Below are 23,581 nucleotides of genomic sequence, written 5' to 3'. Positions count from 1 at the left end.
AGCACGTGTAGCAAACACGAGCTGTCAATGAGCGCTGAAAAAGGGTCATTCATGGATCCAGTCATAAGCAGCTTGCTGTACTTGGCATTGGGAGCAGGGTCCTTTTATACGGCTGATTATTGAAAGTAGGTTTCTGTTACATGAATTCATACAGGCTACCTGCTGTCTTATGACACAGTGATGCACAAGATGTGTGCAGCTGTCTTATCCAAATGATGTCAATTTTAGATAATAATTATTGCGCAATGCTAGGCTATTTTGTTAGCATTTATTGCACATCATAATGTTTTCAACCAGGGTAGGCGATGATACTACCCATATCTCACCTTGAAAGTGCCTGCAATGCAACTTGCATACACATAGAATGCATAGTATTCATAACAAGTAACAGCCACTCAAATTTCTCAACTCGAATCTACTTTGACGTTCTTGCAAAGGAAGCTCCTTGACCAGGCGGTTTTGCCTTATCTTCCGGTCTTGGCATGCCCATCCAAGGCTTCTTGCCTGAAAGGCTGGAACCCTCACTATTACTTGCTCACACTCAAGTTTTATGCTCTGCTATGCCTTCTGCGGCTGTTGCATGCTGTTTAGGCTTCCTTTTTCAGCAATTTGTCTTTCAATAAGAAGCAATCCTAAGTTCAGTTTTATAATCTACGGCGCAAATTCTTGCGTTAGTTGCATTACCAAATTCATCATGGACTTATCAAAATTAAGCTTTGTCGTACATTTGTTCTTGGCTTTGAGAAACTCATGCAATATTTTTTGGCGTATATTTGGGTCACAGATTGTACATTATCTGTGCATTTTTGGAGTGTCGTACATTGTAATTGTATATTTTTGCTTTGAGAAACTGGATTATACGATTATACGCCAAAAATGTACAGTTCACGCCAAAAACCTATGAATTGCACACATCACACAGAACCAAAGTGGGCCATGCCAGAAGTTCGGCCGCTTTGCTCTATGAAGAATATCAAAACTTTCTGATCAGAGGAAATGTCTTGCTTGTTGCAGCTGACATGACGACTTGTCACTGATGATAATGATTGATGTTTGATAACCTGATTTCCGGGCTAATTAGTTTAACGTGTTGGCGCAACGTGTAGAATGTCTGTACTAGCCTGTGATACAAACTAATGGCTCCTTCTTTTTACGAAGCTTAAACGATATGAAAATCCCGTGTCATGTTTGCGATGCTAGTTTGTCGAAAAAAATTTCCAAAAATAACTTTGACAGCCTCGTCACGTTTTAAATTGAAGGTAACTTTCGTTTCTGGGATAAGTGATGTGAGATATGTGATATAGTTTCGACGCAATCAACAGGTCAATCAAAAGTTACGCGTCAGCAGCGGCCATTCGCTTGTTGGAGGCAGTGGCGCTGCATGGTGGTCAAATGACGCAAACGGATACTTGCACGAATGATAACGAATTTCGTTCAATCGAGGTTTGTTTTCACATGAACCGTGCTCAGGAAAAATAGGTTACTGCTTCCCACACATTTTTTTTCAAGCAATGCTGCGCAGCTGTGGATTTTGGGTTTCACATTAGCGCTGCAGCAAAAACTCCTACCGACAGAAGTGCTGCGACATAACTTCCACTGTCAATACTTTAATACGGCATTAGTGCTGCACTACAGCACATATGCTGCAGAAGATTAAACTCGTCAATACCTCTACTGCAAATTGTTACGCAGTCATTGCTTTCACACGACATTTTTCTGGTGCGAAAACGTCTATGCGGAATTAGTGCTTCACGAGAAAACTTTCCCGTCAAGAACTTACACTCGCCATCGTCTTTACTGCAAAAGTTTTGAAGCCATTCTTTATACACGGCACTATTTCTGCTGCAAAGATTTAAACACGACATTACTGTTACAGCAGACTTGTGGTCAAGTATTTGCTGTAGACCTAATAGCTGCTATGTGTTTTGCATGCCAAGTTTTGTCGTGTAGTATCGATGTCGTTCTAAGTCTTGGCAGTAGAGTTAATGTCGCGTCTGAGTAAAATCTGCATGAGTTTTGCAGCCGAAGTTATGTCGCGTATATCTGATCAGTTTTGCCATGCATCAACGTCGTGACACTCCTGCCGGTAGGACTTCTTGCCGAAGCGCCGATGTCGTGACACCATTTCGTATGTAAACAAAAGACAATGGAAACGTCTGCTGCAAAACACAAATCTATCTCGGTGCCGTAAAAAGCATCCCAGATTGCCTAAGTGTCACACAAATTCAGGACGGGCTAATTATGCGACAACGAGTCATGCATACGTTGGTGTTCACCAAGCTTCGATGCGGGATTTCGCAGGTAAATATTGTTTAACTACGTTTGCAATGCATTTAATCGTTGTGCTTCTGCGTGGGAAAGCTTAGAATATATATTGCCGAAAAGGTGTTGATGAAATTAAAGGTTCTGGCTCTAAGTTAAGTACATTGGACCACTTCATGCTTCACGTTTTTAACGTCACTTGTTCTTTCTACCCCGTCATGTGTAACTTTGCGTTTACGTGCCTCTGGTAGTTCCAGATATTGAACTCCAAAATAAAGTAAACGTCAGAAAGCTGCTGCTTTCTTCCTACAAGGAGCTCCCATTTACAAAGCGCTAATCCCAACCCTCGCCCCCGCCTTTCGGAACAGACGCGAATTATCATGTATGCGTCAAAAACATAAATATACATAATTGTCTTGAATTAACCCGAAAAGCGCGACTCTTTGAAAGCTGTCCTGACTCCAACATTTCCACGCTGTGCTGAAAGGCGCGCACCATTTATTGATGTCATTGGCTTAGCACTGAGAGGAAAAGACAGTGAGACCAGGTTGTCTGACTATCTGTGAATTGCACATTTGATGTAGGAAGAAAGTTCGGTATTATGGATTTTAAGTTCCTCTGTTAACGATATCAAACAATCGTAGGTGACTACGTCAAAGCTCGCCTTTTCCATTTGTGCTCCTTGGATTCCCACCCAGCTGGTCGAGCAAGACCATCGCCTTTGATCTCTGGAATTGAGCACGGCGCGTACGACATTCACCGCCCTGACCAGGCCCTACTGAAACCCCAAGGAAACTGGTGACACGTGATAACGTGCACAGTCTTCTCAATGTGTACTGCCCCACGGCGTGTTAGGTGCTCTGCGTAGTCCCTGATATGGTAAGGATCAGTGGTCTCGTCTTGCCTACTCTAGCATCATCAAATGGCGGTTATCATTGCCGCCATTGGCTTTTTGGCGCTGCCCCTCCCCTCTCGCCTGTGGCTCGACGGCTTTGAGCCGCTGTTTCCCAGCCTCCGGTGGCGGAGTCGACGGGTTCAGTTCTCATCGGCGCTCGTTATTTGTCTGTGGCTGGGATGGCCTGCAGTCTGCGACTGCGGACGCTCAAGATCAGATAAGGTCAGGAGGTAGGACGAGAGACGTGTCTAAATGTGCCGTAGGACTGGAATTTCGTGATGGGATGGTGGGTCAGGGCTCACACAACAAACAAGGTTTGGTGTTATTTCGGATCCCAGAAAACCATGCAATCAAAATGTTCCGACTACAATTGCAAAATGATAAAGTAATCCTACTGAAAATGTGATACATGATCGGCATGCCCATTACTCGCATGACGTACTCGTTGAAACATGCTCGATATACACAAATATGCCGGTAGGCACGGCGCGTCTTTCTCTTCATATCCTCAGCTACCGTGGTTGTCAAGCAATGCGCAAATGTACGAATATTTTGTTCATAATTTGCATTGATGGTTGACTGTTAACCTGACCATGGAGTCATGGAACACTGTGCCGGGAACAGCCCGCCTTGCCGTGATGTCCCCAGTGACCCGTCTTTGGTGGTCTCCACGCTAAGCTGCTGCCATCCCGCCAGACAATATCCACGAGACATCGTTTCTTGTCGCATGACGTCAGCTATTTATGAAGCCTCCTACCGGGTATGTCTGCTCTCGAACAGCTTTTCATGTTAAAGCGTCGGTCGTAACATGCCCCGCATATGATGAGTTTTCATAGCTGTCACTGCCTGCTGATTTTGCTTTGTTGGGCGCATGCTCTTGATTCCGACACATGGCCATAACTGTCAAGTGAGGTTCACGACCTAGGCAATCACGGTCTGGAATGCTGGCACCGCGCTGGCCCTGTCATCAGTGAATGATGACCCCGAGCGAGCACCATCATCTGACCCTAGCGTCTCCGCTTGTCCACATGGTACAACAACCGGCAAAGAAACGAAATGAAACTTCTTGCTCGTCTTTTGCCGTCGAATTTCATGCATTTTAGCCCCGTGGTTGTAGACGAAGAATATATATCTAGAACTGGATGAGCAAGACCTGATATGCATGGTAGCTAACAGCCAAATCCAAAGAATACCAATGCTGGTTTCTAGTTTATTAAAGCAATTGTGTTCTGTGAATAGTATCTGGTTTACGAAACTTATTATTTGTGTTCGTATAAGTGATATAGCAAGATTTATTCGCTGAAAATAGATAGATATCTTGGAAAATATTGCATTCTTTATGCCGACTAGTTAAAGAGAGTGCTCGGCACTTGTGTGGGAGCTGTATTGAAGGCCGTTGTACTGATGGCCATTTTGAAGGCCATTGTATCGATAGCCATTTGGAAGAACATTCGGTGCAATCACAGCCTCGCCTTTCTTAAGCCCTAAACCCTCTAATTTCTGGGCTGGACGACCGCGAATTTGTGCATGTTATTTAGTGGTGACTATTTCAAGGTCACCCAGGCTTGCATAACGCCATAAAAACGTCACTCAAATACAGCCATCCCACTATCTATGCGGCGTTCATGGTTAAGACAAATATGATTCTCAAGTTATTCGTTCGGGCGTACGTGAGTGATTTCTGGAACCAGAGGTCTTTACTGCCCCTTAAACAATGTGATGCATTCAGTACTAGCTTCAGACACCGATCACGTTCTGTGCCACATAATTCAGGAAGTTGGTAGTCGTACTAGTTATTACGGAAATAAGACTTGTGACCGAATAACCAAGAATTGACTCCTGGTGTCGGGTTTCGGAAACAGCAAGAGCCCAGGAGCCGGCCTGATAATTAGCCGACGTGTCCATTAGGAACCAGGATACAGCCTGATATTAAGCCGAAAAATCAAGCAAGAACCAGAATCCAGTCTCATTGTTAGTCAAGAGACCCAGCAAGAACTATGATCTAGCCCGACAACAAGCCAAACGATCCAGCAAGAACCAAGATACTCTCTGACACAGATCCAACAAATCCACTGAGAACCAAGACCCAGCTTGGCATTATGCCAAAAGATCCAGCAAGAATCAAGATCCAATCTGACATTATGTCAAGGGATTTAGGAAGAACCAAGATCCAGCCTGAAACATGTGGAGATCCAGCAAGGCCCAAGAAACCGCTGAGGATTAAGCCGACATCCAGCAGGAGCAAATCTTTAGTCTCAAGTGGTGCCAATGTAAGCAGCAAGAACCATAATTTTACCTGAGACCCCTGGCAGCCCTGAGTTTAGAGGCCGAGTAGAGAAAATAGATAAATTTATTCCCACTTTTTGTTTTAGGTGTGGGAGGACTAAGGTCACCCAACAACATGAAACTACACCGGACACCCTGGTGCTCCTTAAAATTGATAGAAATACACGGAAACAATGTGCATTAAGCATTTCAGAAAGCTTTCCAAATCTCAGTTGTGTGATGTATCTGTGCCACAACGAGATCTTGCAAACCTTTGGCACACTTCGCAGAAGTATAGAAAATGTAGTCGTGTAAATTTAATTATTTCATTTGGTAGATGCATGTAGACTTGTCTATATAACTCAAACATCCACTTTTTGCACTTGCAACATAAGCTTTCGTCCAAGGCTGGTTAGAGAAATGTGTGCAGTCATGGAAAATTGGCGCTTTGCCTCAATAACCCCGGATTCACTGAAATCATGTTTGTTTCCCCACCTTGCTCCTGCCAACAAGTCCTTAGCAGCCACAGACACAAACGCAGGTGACCGCAAGCTTCCACGCCATCGTCTTAGCGACAAGATCAGAGAGCTCGTGCCATAACACATGAAATGACGGTGGCATCTGACTCATTTTGAACTAATCGCTTCCGCCATACGTTGTGTTTATGGCCGTTTTGGCCAAAGTAATGTAAAAAATTAGATATACCTTCTAAGGTCCCTGACCTATGACAGGTCAAAATCAGGTCGTGACTGTCGGCGAATGCAGTGTCTATGGAATCGTTCAATGCGATGCGACAATGAAGGGTAAGGCGAAGCCATACGTCTCTGAGATAGTTTATGAGACAGTAGACCAACTGAATTTATGGTCGCAACAAATTCCCTTTATCTGGGTTCAGGTTTGAAAGTCAGACAGAGCTCTAAACCAACTTGCTTTTTACTCGCGAGCTTGCTGAATGGGCCGGTTTCTGGCGCTCATTTCGAACGTTAACATTTTTTTTTACATCGATTTCGAACGTTAATTGACAACGGGGAGAGCAACTGACATTTTCCATTGATATATTTAAGGTCAGAGTAGGTTACTGACCTGAAATGATCCCGGTCGACGTTTTGCTTTTAGGAACATACCGACTAGCATGATCATTGACGCTTATTCAAATTTAAAAATCATGACAATCTCGTAGGGTTTTGGCTGCCACGAACTTCTAGAGGTCAAAACGCGCGTCTTGTCTGACCTCCCTGACCTCACCCTGCAGGTCTGTCGACTGTGGCCGACCTGTACCCGAACGAACGCGAGCGGTCGCGCGTGATGGGCCGCGTTATGGGCGCCATGGCCGTCGGCGTGCTCATCGGATACCCGTTTGGCGGACTCAGCTACGACCTGATGGGCAAGTCGCCGCCGTTCTGGCTGCTGGCCGCCCTGCTGACCGCCATGTTCGGTGAGGTGCCCGTCGTGCCGATCGCCGCGTGCCATATGCAGTAGTCTGACTCAGTAGTAATAGTAGTAGTGGTAGACGTAGTAGTACAGCATTAGAAGTAGTAGACTCCTCGCCTAGCGGGATATCGCAATGTCCCTCTTGCGATCGCGCCGGTCATCCGCTCGCAGGGTTTGGTGCAGCATGTCTGGTGATCAGCTGAGCGGGCCATCCCTCCGTGTGCAGTTACGGGCAGCCCTCCTGCTCAGTGTCTTCAGGAAAGGAACGTTAAGACAGCGCTCTGGTATAACGTGCGCTGTTGGCTGGTGGTAAATTCCCACAATGACAGGATCTTAAAGCCGCACCGACGGCGTGGTGTGTAAGTTCTAAGCTGCGACATGGATATCGCTATGTGACACGTAATATGCATTTGCGTCCTTCAGCAGCTTCCGTGTACGCTGGGCTTTAAGGGGATATCTAGCATTCGCTGCACTTGTTGTGCATAATTAGTCATACGGTTCCGATTTGATCGGTAATACCAATTTGCTCTAAATCCTTCCGAAAAGCGGTTAGCACGGGTGGCTCGAAAATGTGACCGACGACAAAGCCAACGAGCAGCCGTTCGATATGATGGGTACATCTTGGTAACCTAGGGGTCGGACCGGAGCGAAAATGTAGTCAAGCAAAGACATTGACACTCTCAGGGAGGCAATGGAATGGGGCACCGTGTGGTCCCAGATGTGCAGGAGCACGCGCCTCATGTCACGTTCACAGAAGCGGCCAAAACATTTTGCCCGGGTTTTAGGATTTTTTTGCAGTTTGTATCATTGCACAGCTGCCGAAGCAGATAGAAGTACAAATTCAAGCTCAAATTGTTGACTAACGTACCGTCTGCAATTCACGCCCTCAACTCGCGCTTGTACGACGTATGATTGCGCTGAGAAACGTCGCGCAAGCTGGGAATGTCGATTTTTCGAAAACGACGCCAGATACAACACGTCGCCGTCGAAACTTAACCAGGAACGTGGCAAAATAAGCATTACCGCATGCACCAATTCATTGCCTGCCTTTGCCACCCATACATTTATTATTCGGTGCGCATTCCTGGACATACATCAACTTGACCTAAAAGGTGTCAATTCCACAGTTCCGCGTCGTCAAAATGACACCGGCTCATTGCCCAGTCACTGGCGGTGAGTATATGAAAGGGAATTTTTCACATTTGAAGATCAATGTAAAAACTGCTCCAGACAGAACGCTTCTCTGTTGAGTAAATGTGCCTCTCAATGCGTCATGGTTTGATTACGTCATTTGACTGGATTTGAATGACATTTTTATGACGCCATGAGGGCCAACATGACTTAACAATATTCTCCCCGATATAACTTTCCCATTTGTGCCAGCGTGTAGCTTAGAAACTAGAGAGAGACTTAGGTCCTAAGAAGGGCAGGGTCGTGAACAGCACGGAAAGATCTTCAAGATGGCTTTTTGAGTTCAAACTCCCATATAAATGTGGAACACTCCCGTTAAGTAAAACAATTTAAGTCGCACGCACTGGATGTTGCCGGCGTACCGCAACCGTCGTTAATCACTTAATTAATGTAGTGGTGAATCAAATGAGCCATGAATTCATTCCATAAGCCGAGAAAGGTGAGTGATAGTAACGATCCAATGCATTACCCAAACTAATTGCTTTGAGAAATGTCAGAGTAACCAAATATATCGAGCAAAGAATAATTTGCGACGAGTGCGATAAGAAGACCTTACAAATGCAGTAAGTTTCAGCAAGGCTCACCGCTGCGGCAAAACAGCACTCCCATGTGGTTCGCGAGGGCGTGTTTTAGAGCCATCATAGAGTATGATAACACGAAAGCAGTGCAGCAGCATAGACAGGTGGCGGTGGCGACATGAGAGAGATCTTACATTCGCAGTGATAGCAAGTGTGGGTTTCTTGCGCTTTACGAATGCGTAATAACGCTCAAACTGCAGTAGATATTCGTAAAGCACGATTTGAAAGTTGACAATCGCGGATTTTGTCTTAGTAAGCAGAGCGTGAGCTCATTATTGAAGAATGCTTTAAATGATATTAATCATCATTTGTTTGTGCCGCTTTGTTGTGCCCCATCAGCTTTGTCACATGGCTAGGTGGCACGAAACCGGAAAGCGCTATGACAACGTTTTTCTCAGGTTGGAGCAACTGTCATTCCCTATAGGCTATTTGGTGGGCTATGACCCACCGATTTCCGTCAAGGTTACAAGGGATTCAACACCATGATGCCCATGACGCGGTATGAAAAATGGCTTATCGGTTAAATCTGCTTCCCACGACCTACTTACATACCTGGTAGTCAGCCCATTACACCCGGTTTCAGTCAGGCGTCCCTGCAGCTAGGGGTCGGGTCGGCCAGGAAGTCCCACGAATGGTGCTTAATGCACCCCGAAATACTGCAAACACGAATCATCCATGGAAACTCAGTCGCTTAGCAAAGCAAGCCGCAAGCACCTGTCCTACAATATTTCCAGGCCCCAGAGTTGTCGCTCAATCGCACTAATTATCTCCCATCACAATTTTTGGTACGATCCATACCATATATTGTACTGGCAAAGCAAAAAAGACAAGGCAGGTAACTGAACATATTCACTCAATTTCAAACCTTTTGTAGGTATGCGACAATGGCAAGAACACATCATGTGATATTTTGAATCTCTATACTCATGTTGCAGAATGTTGGCCTTTCTTAACAATCTCAGGTGAACCCCTCTAGTTTTCCCATACAGAGTTCAACAAAAACACTGGGCAAAAATATCATTAAATATTTCAATGACTTGCGAAAAACACAAGGCATACAAAAAGCGTCCCTTCACTTGCTGCTTGAAGATCACCAACAATTTATGTTGATGTTGAATGACAACCCCCGACTTCTGCCTTTAACAAACCACTGAAACATATATGCCGATATTGTGCAATGTAATTAAAATATTTGGCTGAACCAGCCATCAAGCGTTGAGTGGAAGCTTGTAAACATCATGGTAAACGTCCTTCATAATTTCCAGCCTCCATATTTCGCTCAAGTGCATTAATCAACCAGCCCAACTTTTGTACATTCAGCATATTCACCTTTGCGCGCAAAGCGATGAAGTAGCAGCATTACTGCGCAGAAATCAATACAGCAAGCCATTTTGGGGGTTTGCTATGATGGCAAAAGCACAACAAAACTTTTTTTTTGAAATCCTTGACTCATGCTTGACAATATCAGCTGCTCATCACCTCAGCAACACCTCTCCGGTTTTCCACTTGCACAGTTTTTACAAAAACATGGCATAGAAGTGGGCTTTTCATATATATTGGTTCAAATGAAACACAACAGGTAAAAAAGCATTGCTTCACCGCTCATATGCCACCAATGACGCATATCAGTAAACCATCACAACTTCTGAATTAGCGTCTTTTGGGCAGATGAACCGACGCGAACTGCACTGTCATCATTATTACCAGACATGTAATATTTCGGGAAAGCAAGCCATCATATGTTGCAAAGGGCTATCCGAACACCTTGTAAGCTTTCATCAGCAATTTACACGTGTTGAGGAAAATCTAACAATCATTCAAATCTACAATGAGCTTCACAGTGAGCTTCACGCTACGCGTCCTCTATGCACGGCATGACATATGGGAATGCTTAAAGAAGAAAGGAGTTCATGCGTGGTCTGAAATGTTGAGCACGTAAATTGGACTCGAAAATAACTAAAATTCAGCTGCTATTAATACATTGTTAGTGATGCAGCTCCGTTCCCCAGTGCTATTCTATTAATGGCGCATCCTTAGCGTTCACCAGACCATGCTTTTGAAATATGTTTCAAAGGTCGGACGCTTCTGTTAAACTTCTACCGGGATATCAGCTGACGCATATGCCGCCTTGGTATGCTCAAATAGATGCAGCACCGAACAGGCCAGCGACGGCGGCGGTCACGTTGGCTCCGGTCGTTTTATGGCGGTTGCGTTTATAGAAAAATTGGAGATGGAAAACACTGCCACAGGGTAGGGGGAAGGGGTGGGCTGTCACGTAACAGCTTGCCAGATTGTTACATAACCGCACTGCTTGGTAGGAGTGCCAATGTCAAAGCAAACTCTGCAAGTTGTGGCTTAAGCGGCTCGGTGCTGGTGCGTGGAGGTCTGGCCCGGTTATTCCCAGTGCTGGGGCATCAAAGCCCAACCCGGTTAGTTACGGCCCGGTCTGGTGCATGGAGGCCCGGCGGAGTTATTCTCAGTGCTGGTGCACCGGGGGCCGGACCGGTTAGTCACGATATTGGGAGGGACTCGCCTTTGGAATCAATAATCACGCTGCAATGTAGTTGGCAGCAAAGATACGCGATTTCTTCACAAATTGTGCCGTGAAAGGAAATAATTCAACAGATTGAAAGAAATGTGCACAGCAAACTGATTCAGTTGTAGTCAGATGTAGTCTTCGTACCACTTTGCAACAGCACCCAATTTACCTCTCCGATTTAGTGGGGAAGCGTAAATTATCCCAAATGCAAGGACCTGAACAACACGGATGGTAACAGGCCCAGATCTGGGGGAACTGGCCCTCCAGAGGCAGATGCCGCTTGATGACATTTGATGATTTGATGAATGACATTTGGTGGATGGTATCGACAAAAAACGTGAGCCGCATTATGTGGGTCGCCTCGCGTATGCGAGCGCAAAAAATATACACACTGTTCGTGGGGTATTTGAAACCAGTGCTGTTAGATCTAAGAAGCCGGAACAGATCAAGGCGTGGCACCAGTTGCATGATGTAGTGGAATGAAGAGGTTTCAAATCATTAAGCTGTCATAAAACTCCCCGACTCATAGGCGCGCCAGTGATAAACAGGGAAGCGGAAAAAGTCCTTTATTGAAGGAAGTGCTCCACATTTCTATGTGGTTTTGAATTAGAACAGCCATCTTGCAAACCTTGCGGTGCAGTCCACATCCATGCCCTTCTTAAGACCTAAACCACTCTAGTTTCTGAGCTACACGCTCGCAAAAATGGAGAATATTTCGGGGGAGTACTTCAAGGTGATTTCGACATTCGTGACGTCAGAAAAGCGTCATTAAAATTCTGCTATTCCATAAGTCATGCGACGATAAAAGCTAAGAAAAATCCAATGGTCGGATCGTTTTTATCTTGCGTTTGTTAGCACGATTTCCACGTACAGCGGCCGCCAATTGGCCGTCAATTAATGTCACGCAAGGTACGATGGCCTAATCAAACAATAACGTTCCGGGGAGCAAATTTACTGAGCAGACAAAGCGTGCTGTCAAGAGCAGTCTTTTCTTTTGCAAAGGGGACCAATAGTAATCAATGAGTTTGTTTCATCATATTTGATGTTTGCTTCAATATCTTCAAATGTGAAACTTGCCGTTTAAATCCCTGCTAAGTGCGACACACTGTGAAAGCGAGAGATTTGGGATCATAAACCTGACACGGATGTAAATCCCAGCTTGAATCCGTCCTTTAGGAAACTTGCGTACGACAGCGCCTCGGAAAGTCAGAATTCAAATGTTTTGGCTAGACTCATTCGTGTGGGCTCCGAAATGGTTCTTCATATCATTAGGAGCTGGTATGGGAAAGCGGTCATGACGCTTCTTTTTTGCTTCATGATTTGTCTTTATTAAAGAGTACGTTTCAGAACAAGGAAAAATATGTATTTGCGAACGACTCATTTAAATATGTCGTGGCCGGGGCACATCTGTGCAAACGGAACGCTTGCGTGTTATTATGCCAAGGGCGGGGTGTTGTTCCAAGCTATTCACGACATTCATTGTTGCATTAATTTAAAACATTTACCAAGCACTTAGGAGATCGCCGACAAATTTGCACGGGTAGAACAACGTTTCTCAATACCATGGCCTATTATGGCTCCCTGGTCGCGTGTCTGGAGCGGATCGTTCAACGACCTCGTTCCCGTTAGCGTTGCCTTCGGCATACTGAGGAAAAGAAATACCACTGTGAGAATTGATGGCTGCGACGGCATCAGCGATTTGTCAGCCTGGCTTGAGGTAATCACCATTACGTGACTGGGGAGGGGCCGTGTCCGGCGTTACAGTTATCGTTAATGTGCATGAGATATGCCTAAAAGCTAAGATACCGTTGTTGGTAAGCTGTATGAAATGTGTTTCATAACTTTCAGGTGTGCTATTGACTCGTTGGTGCTATATTCTTGTCACTGAGCCGAAAAATAATCCATCGAAATCGATCCATTCCCTTCACACAGCGTTCTTTGTAACGCCAAGTTTTCTGCACACCTAGCGGCTGGCAGGGGGGGGGGGGGGCGGCGGCGAGGGGGGAATCACATTTCAGGCCGGGGATTTTATTCAGGGGCCTCGTGGACGTGACGCTCAACGCTCGCCCTGAATCGACTTTTTTCATATCACCAACATATATGTGGTGTGGGTTTGATATGACCCCCTGCTGTTTTTAAATCAAGAAAGATAAAGCTCTGCGAAAAAACCCATGGATTTGTCTCCACGGGAACTTACGATTGGTAATAATTTGCATGTTCTTAGGTGAAAACTTGTTCCCGCTCATGCGTGCCAGAGCTTTTCCTGAAAACCGAGCTATTTCAGACTTGCATGCCAGTATTAACAAAGCCATGGCGCGCAGCAACAGTAAAGTTAAACAGACGTGTTCCCTTTCTAATCTGAACGCGCCGTGGGGTAGTTTTGTATGGCTTGATCGTCTATTCGTGATGCAGAGCTTCATGAATGTAGCAGCGTCGGCCCGTCGCACGCAAATGGCGGATTCATCGGTTCTTAAAAAACCTGATTGACTGAAACTGGGACAGCTAGAGGCATATGTTTGGTGTCAAAACGCGCCCAGTTAATGGCTCAGAGGCTGCTGACATCTTGGGGGCACGATTGCACGATATACTGGAGAACGATATTCAAGAAACCTTTTGTGGGTCGCCACTTCCCCTTCATCCATGAGGAAGGAAAATAAATCGCTGAAAGAAGCCATACTTCTTTACTAGTTAATGGTTAAGGCATTGTATGACTTATGTGTTCTGCATGTCTTCGTGTAAATTAATGCTGCCACATGTGCATGCAGTGCCGGCATATTTGTCAGCTGTGTGATCTATAGCAGTCGATGCGCCCTCCCCCCCCCCCCAGCACACTTGTCGGGTGAGGGAAGCCATTTGTCGGGCATGAGAATGAAGCCTTAACACGCACTCGGGTGGGCGGGGGGGGGGGGGGTCAAATTAACCCCTCGCCCCCCGAAGGTTTTTCCAGAATGGTTTGCGAACTGCGCAGCGACGCCGCGCCAAATTTTGCATAGCTGTAGAAATTGAATAACGGATCGTTGGACATAAAAAATTTAGATGCATCTTGAAAGGTTGCTGATCTATGGCAGGTCAAGGTCAGGCCATGGTTTCAGCGAAGGCAGTTTCTAGGGAATCGTCCAATCTGACACAATAACGGAGTGTTTGTTGAAGCCATACATCTCTGAAATGCTTTCTTAGGAGCCACAAATATTGAATGAGCAAATTACGTTGATCAAGGTCAGGTATGAAGGTCAGACCAAGGTCACAACCAACCTGATTTATTACTCTAGGGCTTGCTGTATGGGATAGTTTGTGATGCTCATTTCGAATTTATTGACAGTAGGTACCGCATTATGCATCTTCCATTGACTTCTAAGAGGTCAGAAAAGGCCCAAGATGACCCCGGGTGGATAATTTGTTCTAGGAGCATACTGCCTAACGTTATGTTTGTCGCTTATTCAAATGCAAAACTCAGAGCAGTCTTGTATTATTTTAGTCACCACGGCCTTCAAAAGGTCAAACAAGATCACTGATCTCAAAGGAGCTTTTGACCTTTTGCTTAGAAACAGTTGCCTAGGTTCTGGGGGCACTTTGGAGACCAATCTGGAATTTGACTTTGTTTGACCTTATTTGACCTGAAGATCATCACCTAGGAAGCCCAAGCTTTTACCTAAGTGAGTCCACGTACAGGTCAAGAGACCCTGTAAATTTGGTATCTCTAGCTTTCTTAATTCCCGAGATCTCAGGGGAGTCAATTTGCTCCCCCCCCCGCACCCGAACGAAGGGTATCTGGCCGGCCAGCCGGGCGCATGTTAAGATTTCACACACAAACTACGGAGGAATGTCGCATGCGTTCTACCCTCTTGGGGTGCCACAAAGCACGGGCTTCAGATATGGATTTTCTACGAAAAATAACAAGTGATTATTATGCTGGGCTTGTCTGCGCGGTTTGGGAGTGCCTTTTCAAATCGGACGCAGCATGATTTCGCTCCTCCTGATATAAATGACGATGCTGCCGCCGCTTGTGTTGTCGCCTCGCTCGCCGCACGCTGCGCAAGGTGCATCATTAGTGTAAGTGTATAAATCTGAGCTGTCAAAAGAAAATACTCTTCTCTCAAAACAAATTTCGGCTTGTCTCTCGTGGAAAGTCCCAAACTGGTCCTGTCCACGTCCTTGGAATCGATGCACTGGTTCGGTCGGTGGATGTACGACGTGTACTGCAGGCGATTGAAGACGAGATGACCCGCGTCTCCTCGCTGCCACGCTGATCCCGCTTCTCAGCCCGGCCGCTCCGGGAGCCGCAGCCACCGTCGGGTGGGCCAGAACTGGCCGACCGATCACTGCCATGTATATGCATCATCCCTCCACCCCAGCCGCCCAGCCTACAACGCCCGAGCCACAGGGCGGGCGTGACCTGACCGAGTGTGACTGGTCTGCCACAGCGGTGCAGTACCGGCGGCTGCGGCCGCTGCCGGCCTGTGAGCGGGACGACGAGGCCGTCACCCCGCCCTGGTGGCGCCTCCTGGCGGACCGACGCATCAACATCGTGGCCGGCGCCGTCGGTCTCTCCACCTCCGTCATGGCTATCCTGGAGCCCACGCTTCCCGTTTGGCTCATTAACACCATACACCCACAGGTACGGCACGCTACAACCGCAGGTACAGCCAGAGGTGGCACTCTCTAAAATTGGGGGAGGGGGGAGGGGCGGCATTCGACCGGACAATCAACCGCCTGCAGCAGGTGCAGGTGTTGTGCACCTTGAACTTCCAATGGGCCCACCTGGAGCACCTTTTGTTGTGACAGTTTGACGTGTATAGGATCACTGATGAATTCCGCTGTCGCTGGCTGTGGTGTACCAATCAGCCGGAATTCAAATACCACCATAGTCACGATCATGCGATAAATAAACCCGCCACTGTTGAGAGAAACACGGTTTGACTTTTAAGTGGGTAGCCCTGTAATTTTTAAAGCTGTCACACATTGCGGCCAATTGTTCTTTATACCGATTCAGATATTGTCATGTGCAAAACTCGCCAAACATTTGCAGGCCGGCCGACAATCTGACGGAGTTGCATGAAAAAAATAGGAGGCTACAAAATACTCTTTGGAACAAACTTGACGTGATACTGATAATGATGCGTCTGGATACTTAGTGTACTAAAAGTTAATACAACTTCCGAGCATTTCTGTGGCCAATTATTCTCTTTTTGCTGATAAGCATGGAGGGGCTCAGAGGGGTGTTAGAGGCTCAAATTAGCGCTGGGGAGGCTCAATTTTCCCCCAAAGCATAGAAGTACAGCACTTTCACCCCTGAGTACAGCGCGTACAGCCCTGGATCCCGTACCTACACATGCAGGTGTTGCACACTACACCCACAGGTACGGCACACTACACGCACAGGTACGGTATCCTTCACCCACAGGTGCGGCACACGGCAATGACAGGTGCGGCACAAAGGCACCCACAGGTGTGACTAGCTTTACACGATAAATAGGGCAGGACGACGGCCACAGACGACACACGGTACAGCCTCAGGTAGACACCAGCGTGCCCGCAGGTGGGACACCCCACGCCGATGGACACGGACCGTCATACCCCAGGTGTGATAAGTAACGGACCGTCAGACCCCAGGTGTGATGAGGAACGGACCGTTCAGACCCCAGGTGTGATGAGGAAAGGACCGTCATACCCCAGGTGTGATGAGGAACGGACCGTCAGACCCCAGTGTGATGAGGAACGGACCGTCAGACCCAGGTGTGATAAGGAACGGACCGTCAGACCCCAGGTGTGATAAGGAACGGACCGTCTGACCCAGGTGTGATGAGGAACGCCCGCAGGCGTGACACGACACACCTACCGGTATGGATGTTTGCTGTGAGTGTGCACACTACACTACACTACTACACTTCACCACGCACGCTTCACACCATTAATTACACTTCACGCTACACACAGTACACATACTCATTGTGAGTATCAACTACTACATCCAGAAGTATGGTGCACTTTTACGACCAGCATGGCACACTGCATACCCAGGCCAGCCACGCTACACCCATCATGGAACGCTCCACACCCGCGTGCACGACACGCTACACCCGAAGGCCTCGATTCGTTTTACTCTAGGTACAACTCGGTCCTCCCACACGTTAAACAAGATACACCAGCAAATGGCCTGTCATGAACCGGGCTCAGGGGCTCAACATCGTTCAGTCGGAAATGCAGTACTTTGCATTCGTAACTTCAACTTCAGCGAGTAAGCGACCATCCGAATAAGATATTGAGCGTCTTGTAGGAGCTCTTTGGAGCAGGCGTTGTTTGTTTACTTAACGTACATTTGCAAGCGTCGGTGAGCTGGCGCTGACCTATTGCATCAAACGAACCAAACATCCCGGCAACTAGTGAACTTCAACTAGTGAGCAACTTGACTAACGAACCCGTTAACACACGATCTGACGGGACATCACATAGTGGTCGCTCTCGAGAACGCGGTGGCCTGTATTTGTCGAAGCACTAGGAAACCTTTCGCTACGCCCGCGGCACCCATATGCATCCACCACGACGGGTCTGCACCGGCCACCACACCCTGTGGCCGGCCTGCGTCTCACGCAGCCAGCAGCTCTATGACCGCCGCGCCCCTGAGACCCGCCCGCGTCGCACGCAGCCAGCAGCAGCGGCCGAGTGATGCGCCGCCCGCCCCGTCCCGTCCCGTCCCGGCGCCGGTGTCGGCGCAAAACAGCGCCATGAATCGGACAGGATGTCAACCGGCGGCGTGCGTTACGACGCACCCCGTCCAGCGCGTCTCAGACGGCGGGCCGCACCGGGCCAGGCGGCGCCGACACGGTCCGGAACGGCACGAGTGAACCGCGCCGCCGGCCGCCGGGAAAAGCGGTGCCGAGCGCGTATCTCTGGTTGACTTCTGCGACGGCGCGGTAGTCCTGCGGCTAATCTGTGTCATGATCCGTTGTTGGGTTCAGGGTCGGGTACCGGATAAACTTGTGTCATCAGAACGTCTGATCTCATTGGCAGTGGTAATACGGCTAGGCCTACCCGCCAAGTTCTCTGACTATCGCTGACCGCGGTGATTTCTCCCCCTTCGCCAACTGCGAGGCTGGGAGGGGAGGGGGGGGGGGGGGGCTGGCACGATAACCGGCGTGGGCTGGTGCTGGCGGGAAAGTGGTTGCCACATGAACTGAACCGAAAGTATCTGCTGTAGAAGCAAAAGAAGTGGTTCACCTATATTGAGTGTTAAGGGCGCCAGCCAAGATGCTGTAAATTCAACTCTATGTTCTGATTTCTGTTGCCGAAATACAATAGCGATGCAGAACATTACGCTGAATCTATCAGCCGGTGGTATGATCCGGTTTTGCAGTATGAGGTAAGGACACATGTGATGTGCGTTAATTGAGTTTTGTCGTTTGCTTTGGAAAGAAATCGTGATTCGATCCATCCTTGGGAGAACAGGACCTAAAAGGTGAGTGAACATTCTGTTAGAATGGAATCGGAAGTAACGAAACCAGTACGGGTGCTAGCCTTTTAATACTTCGCTCTGAGTACTATGGTATGGATGACCTACCAGCTGGTGTCAAACAAAGCCAGATAACGCCTGTTCATCTAAACGACGCATCATACTTCGACAGAGTAAAGACAGCTGGCATAGCGTAAGGACGATGGTCATCCCATGATTCATATAGCGTAAGGCCGTCTCTCATCTCATGATTCACTACAGTGTAAGGTCGTCTGTCATCCCATAATTCATTACGCCTTTTGCCCCGTTTCCGACTCCGAGCTTGCAAAAGCCACCTCTCGCACTAAAAATGTGACGGTGATCTACCGTCAAAACGTTTCCGTAAACAAATTTGCGGGACCCAACGGAGAAGACCACCGTCAAATCATTTGCGTCGAGGACCACCAAAAGGTCCACCACTTCTTACGCACTATTTCAGTCACAGAGTAAAAACGACGATTCCTCAGGCATCAGTATCATCCACACTCGGCTGCTGAGTTATTTCAACACACATCCCACATTACGCATGGCTTATCGCATTATCACTCGCGATAAAGTCACTGCCTACCGGCGTCTGGGAAAAGACGCAGCAGAGACAGACGGGGCAGAGGCTCCTCAATCGAGAAGTTAATGGTCCCTTGGCCGAATAGCCACTCCAACCCCCTCCAAACTAGCACCAAAATTTGCATGTATAGATACCTCTCCGACGAATTGAAATGCAACAATGATGCAACAGCTATGCAACATGGATGAGCCCTTACGAGATACACAGACGTAGTTCCTGGATCATTAAGGAGCTTGCTGTCGTGAAATATGGCCCCTGTATAGAACAGAATGGACTAAATCTGGTAATAGCAGAAGCCTCGGGGAGCGGAATGGATCCGCTGGCTCCCTCGGGTACGCAGACCGTCTGAAAAACCTCCGTCTCCCTCAGCGACATTCTGGCTGCGTGTTTTGCGAGTAGGTAATGCACTTGTTGTCTGGGTCACCACGAGGCCGCTTGTATGTGTGTCATGTCATTGGGGCTTTACGACGCACTCAGCTACTGGGCTATATGGGCGTCGCCTGCCTCTCATCCTGGCAGGAAGGGCGGGCACCGCGGGCATGAGGCCGCTTGACTCGCTCTGTGTCGCCACACCCGTACCGTGTGTGCAACAGCCGGATTGGGCCGTGTTGAAGTGTGCGGCCCTGCGCGCCGGCAGAAAGAAGTGGCAGGCTGGGCTCCGTCTTCATCCCGGACGTCTGGGCTACCTGATCGGCACGCACGTGTTCGGGCCTCGTCGCGCTGCGGCTCGGCCGCTGGCGGGTGGCCGCCGCCGCCATGATGACGTCGGAGCGGCGGCCCTGCTGGTGAGGCCCGCCGACAGGGCGCAGGACGGATGAGGCCTGCCGACAGGGCGGCAGGACGGATTGAGGCCCGCCGACAGGAGGACGCAGGACGGATGAGGCCCAGCCGACGGGACGCAGGACGGATGAGGCCCGCCCGACGGGGCGCAGGACGGATGAGGCCCGCCGCGACGGGACCGCAGGACGGATGAGGACCGCCGACAGGGCGCAGGGCGGATGAGGCCCGCCGACGAGACGCAGGACGGATGAGGCCCACCGACAGGGGTGCAGGACGGACCGCCGACGGGACACAGGACGGATGAGGCCCGCCGACGGGACGCAGGACGGATGAGGCCCGCCGACGGGACGCAGACGATGCTCGGCTAGATACGGCTCCGGGCAGGCGGAGCCAAGTGGCAGTCATAGAGTGTTATTTACTTCGGCGTCTATATAGTGTCTTCTTTTGTTGGTTGATTTCTGGGACATTCCGCAAGTCTTCTCGTAAATGGGGTTGTTTCGGAAATTAAACATACAGCTGAACCAAAATTTACACGTTCTCGTCTCAGAGCTGCTCAAAATTTGGTAACGTAAAGTCATCTCGGTTGTACTGATCGTTTTGGAGTTGGAGCCCGGTCTCGTCACGGGGTCAAGTTGTGGATGTTATGGACTTTTCGGGGTATGTGAATGTGGGCCCACCACAAAACTTGTTAAAAAATAATACCGAATTAAAAGATTATCAACACAGTTTCCCAAACCACAAGGAGCAGAAAAATCTTAAGAGCACTGGGAGCTTACTTGGATCCATGCTTCTTGAGTTTTGTTCATGGAGACCCTATCTCTGGACAGGGTCATCATTGTAGCCCTCCTAGGCTCATAGTAGCTCACCGTTTATATGGCTTGGGGTAGCGTCTTGAAAGCTCCTGACCATTCCCAACATTTATTGCGCATGCTTTTGTTTACTCTGTACTTGACAACCATTCGCCACGGCTATGGCAGACGTTGTCAGATGGTGTGCAACCCCTCACTTGTTCACCGGCAACAGCCGAGGTCCGAGCGCTCAGTAAAAGCCAGTCACGGCCTTTCGCGTTCAGCTGGCATCATAGCCCACTTAACAACACAAATCAACCTTCAGAGCTACCCTGCTAGCTCTTCCCCACACCGACACACATTGTGTACATGTACTGGCACCGACGGCTAAATTCGACTATATAGGGTTGTTTCTGGGACGTTTTTCAGGCTTTTTGCTCGTCTCGCAATGTTAAGGCATTTAATTTGTGTCGTAAGTTCGATAAACTTGTAAAATTAGCATGCATTTCACCAAGTTAACGGCGGAATCAGTTTATATTTCCTCAGCAGTCACACACCACACACACACCACACACACACCCACACACACCACACACACCCACACACACACACACCACACCACACACACCACACACACACCACACACACCACACACACACCACACACACACACACACCCACACCACACCCCACACCCCACACCCACACCACACACACACCACACACCACAACACACACCACACACACACAACACACACCCACACACACACCACACACACCACACACACACCCACCCACAACACACCCACCACACACACACACACCACACACACACACACACCCACACACACACACCACACACACACACACACACCACACACACCACACACACAACCATATATATATATATATATATATATATATATATAATATATATAGGTAGATAGATAGATATGGATATGGGTTTATATTAAGTCAACACGCATATCTGCAGGTGTATAATACAGGCTTGCACAATTCGGTATTGACATTTGAGATATGAAAACCTTTGTAGAAAACAACACGTGCATATGCTTTAGATCAATGCCCATGGATTTAAGGACATGAGTTATGATTATCGACATAAACAGACCTAACATTCATGACTGAATGTGTCAGTATATATCTGTTGTCCTGAATAACGTAGTTTCTAGAAGTGGTCGGGCCCTCAAAAGTTGTCTTATTGTCAGTCATCCGTTCAAAACTAATGACGACGACGCCTCCTTGCATTTTCAGCCATGAACATCCCCGGCCGGCGGAAGTCAGCCAGTCTCGATTGCAGTGCCTTGACCATTTTCATCCTGTATCATCCCTCACCTGTCAGCCGATGGTCGGACTGTCGTGATCATTTTCCTCCGCTCGGATTGTTATGGTATAACTGCAGCGAATCAAGGGCCCCAGTGTCAGTTTGCCCGTCTTCCGTCCAGAAGAGGTCTTGGCGCTGAATGCAGGGCGGTGATAGCACGTTGCTGAATGCGGCAAGCGGGGCCGTGAGCGTCGTGGCCAGCATACCGTGACACGGGAAAATACTTTTGGATCACGCCCCAGAGAGCACAACCGCATGCATTTGTTAGCACCGCGGTAGGGCCATCAGTTGGCGCAGGAACGTGCCTGTCAGCTGAGGGCCTCCTTTTTATTGGGTTGACCATCTAACCGCGTGTCACTCAATGCTGGCGCTGGCCGCAGCAGTGATTTGTAAAGATACGGCGGCCAATTAAGCATAGTTATTGTCACACGTGACGGATGCAGCCGTATATATATATATATATATATATATATATATATATATATATATATATATTACAATGCTGCGGGACACCATCGGACGTCAACATCACTGACGACGTCATGATGTCAGATATTGTTCTCAGAAGAATGCAAAGGCGTGAGTGAATTCCTCGGTTTTCTTCTATTCTGGTGGCATACCAGTTTGCTTTCTTGTATGTTTCAGTATTCTTTTAATACACCATTTGTCATGAACTGCATCCGCTAGCCCCGAAAAGATTGTGACGTCTTCAGCCTGATCCCGTCACCTGACTGAGACAAGTAATGTATCTAGATGACACAATGTACCAAGTTCAAAGTAAGTATGAGAATGCGGCAAGCGGGCCGTGATGAATGCGGCAAGCGGACAGCTCTGTACGACTTTTCCTTCAACGCCTAAGTGCCAGATTCGTATACACGCATGCAGCACGCTGCATTCATGGTCCGAAGCTCGTATCACATCTTGCCTTCCCCACGCTTTAGTGTCGGGGAACTCCGGTGCCTGCTTGGCATGCACCGTCCCTCGCCGTTCCACTCCGTCACGTATCGCTCTGTGCAGTCCACGCCAGCCAGTGTCGTTCATACATGACGTCCTGTCCGTGCCGGCCCGTGCCACCGCGAGCTGGCCCGTGCCATCACGCACTGCCCCACACCGTCCCGAACTATTCCCAGCCATAGCATGCGACTTCGCGCCGTCCCGTGCCGTCTCTTACGATCATGTACCATCCGCTGTCGTTATTCACCGTCCCATACCGTGCCGCACCGTGTGATCACGTGCCTTTCACGTGCCGTCCCTTTCTATAATGTACTGGCTCGGTCACGTGGCGTCCCGTGTCGTCCCCCGCCGCAGCTACCACAGTCGACGCGCATGGTACACCTCGTGCTGCCGCACTTCTGCATCGGCCTGGGCATCGGCATCGTGGACGCGTCGCTGATGCCGCTGCTGGCGCGGCTGGTGGAGCGGGGTGGCCTGCAGGCCAGCTACGGCACCGTCTACGC

General features: G+C 48.4%; 1 protein-coding gene across 1 annotated transcript in view; it reads left to right on the top strand.

The window, feature by feature from the left end:
- Nucleotides 1–23,581, top strand: part of LOC119111579 (synaptic vesicular amine transporter-like) — a 63,178-nt gene that overhangs the window by 14,245 nt on the left and 25,352 nt on the right. Inside the window, exons 6-8 of the mRNA XM_037235388.1 lie at nt 6,675–6,857; nt 15,583–15,776; nt 23,433–23,568. Of these exons, the coding sequence (XP_037091283.1) occupies nt 6,675–6,857; nt 15,583–15,776; nt 23,433–23,568 (513 nt within the window). The remainder of the gene's footprint in view (nt 1–6,674; nt 6,858–15,582; nt 15,777–23,432; nt 23,569–23,581) is intronic.

The sequence above is a fragment of the Pollicipes pollicipes genome, unplaced genomic scaffold (genome assembly GCF_011947565.3).
Source record: "Pollicipes pollicipes isolate AB1234 unplaced genomic scaffold, Ppol_2.1 Scaffold_7261;HRSCAF=8764_pilon_pilon_pilon, whole genome shotgun sequence".
NCBI classification, from domain to species: domain Eukaryota; kingdom Metazoa; phylum Arthropoda; class Thecostraca; order Pollicipedomorpha; family Pollicipedidae; genus Pollicipes; species Pollicipes pollicipes.
Note: the sequence above shows the minus strand (reverse complement) of the source record. Positions and strands in the feature narration are given on the sequence as shown.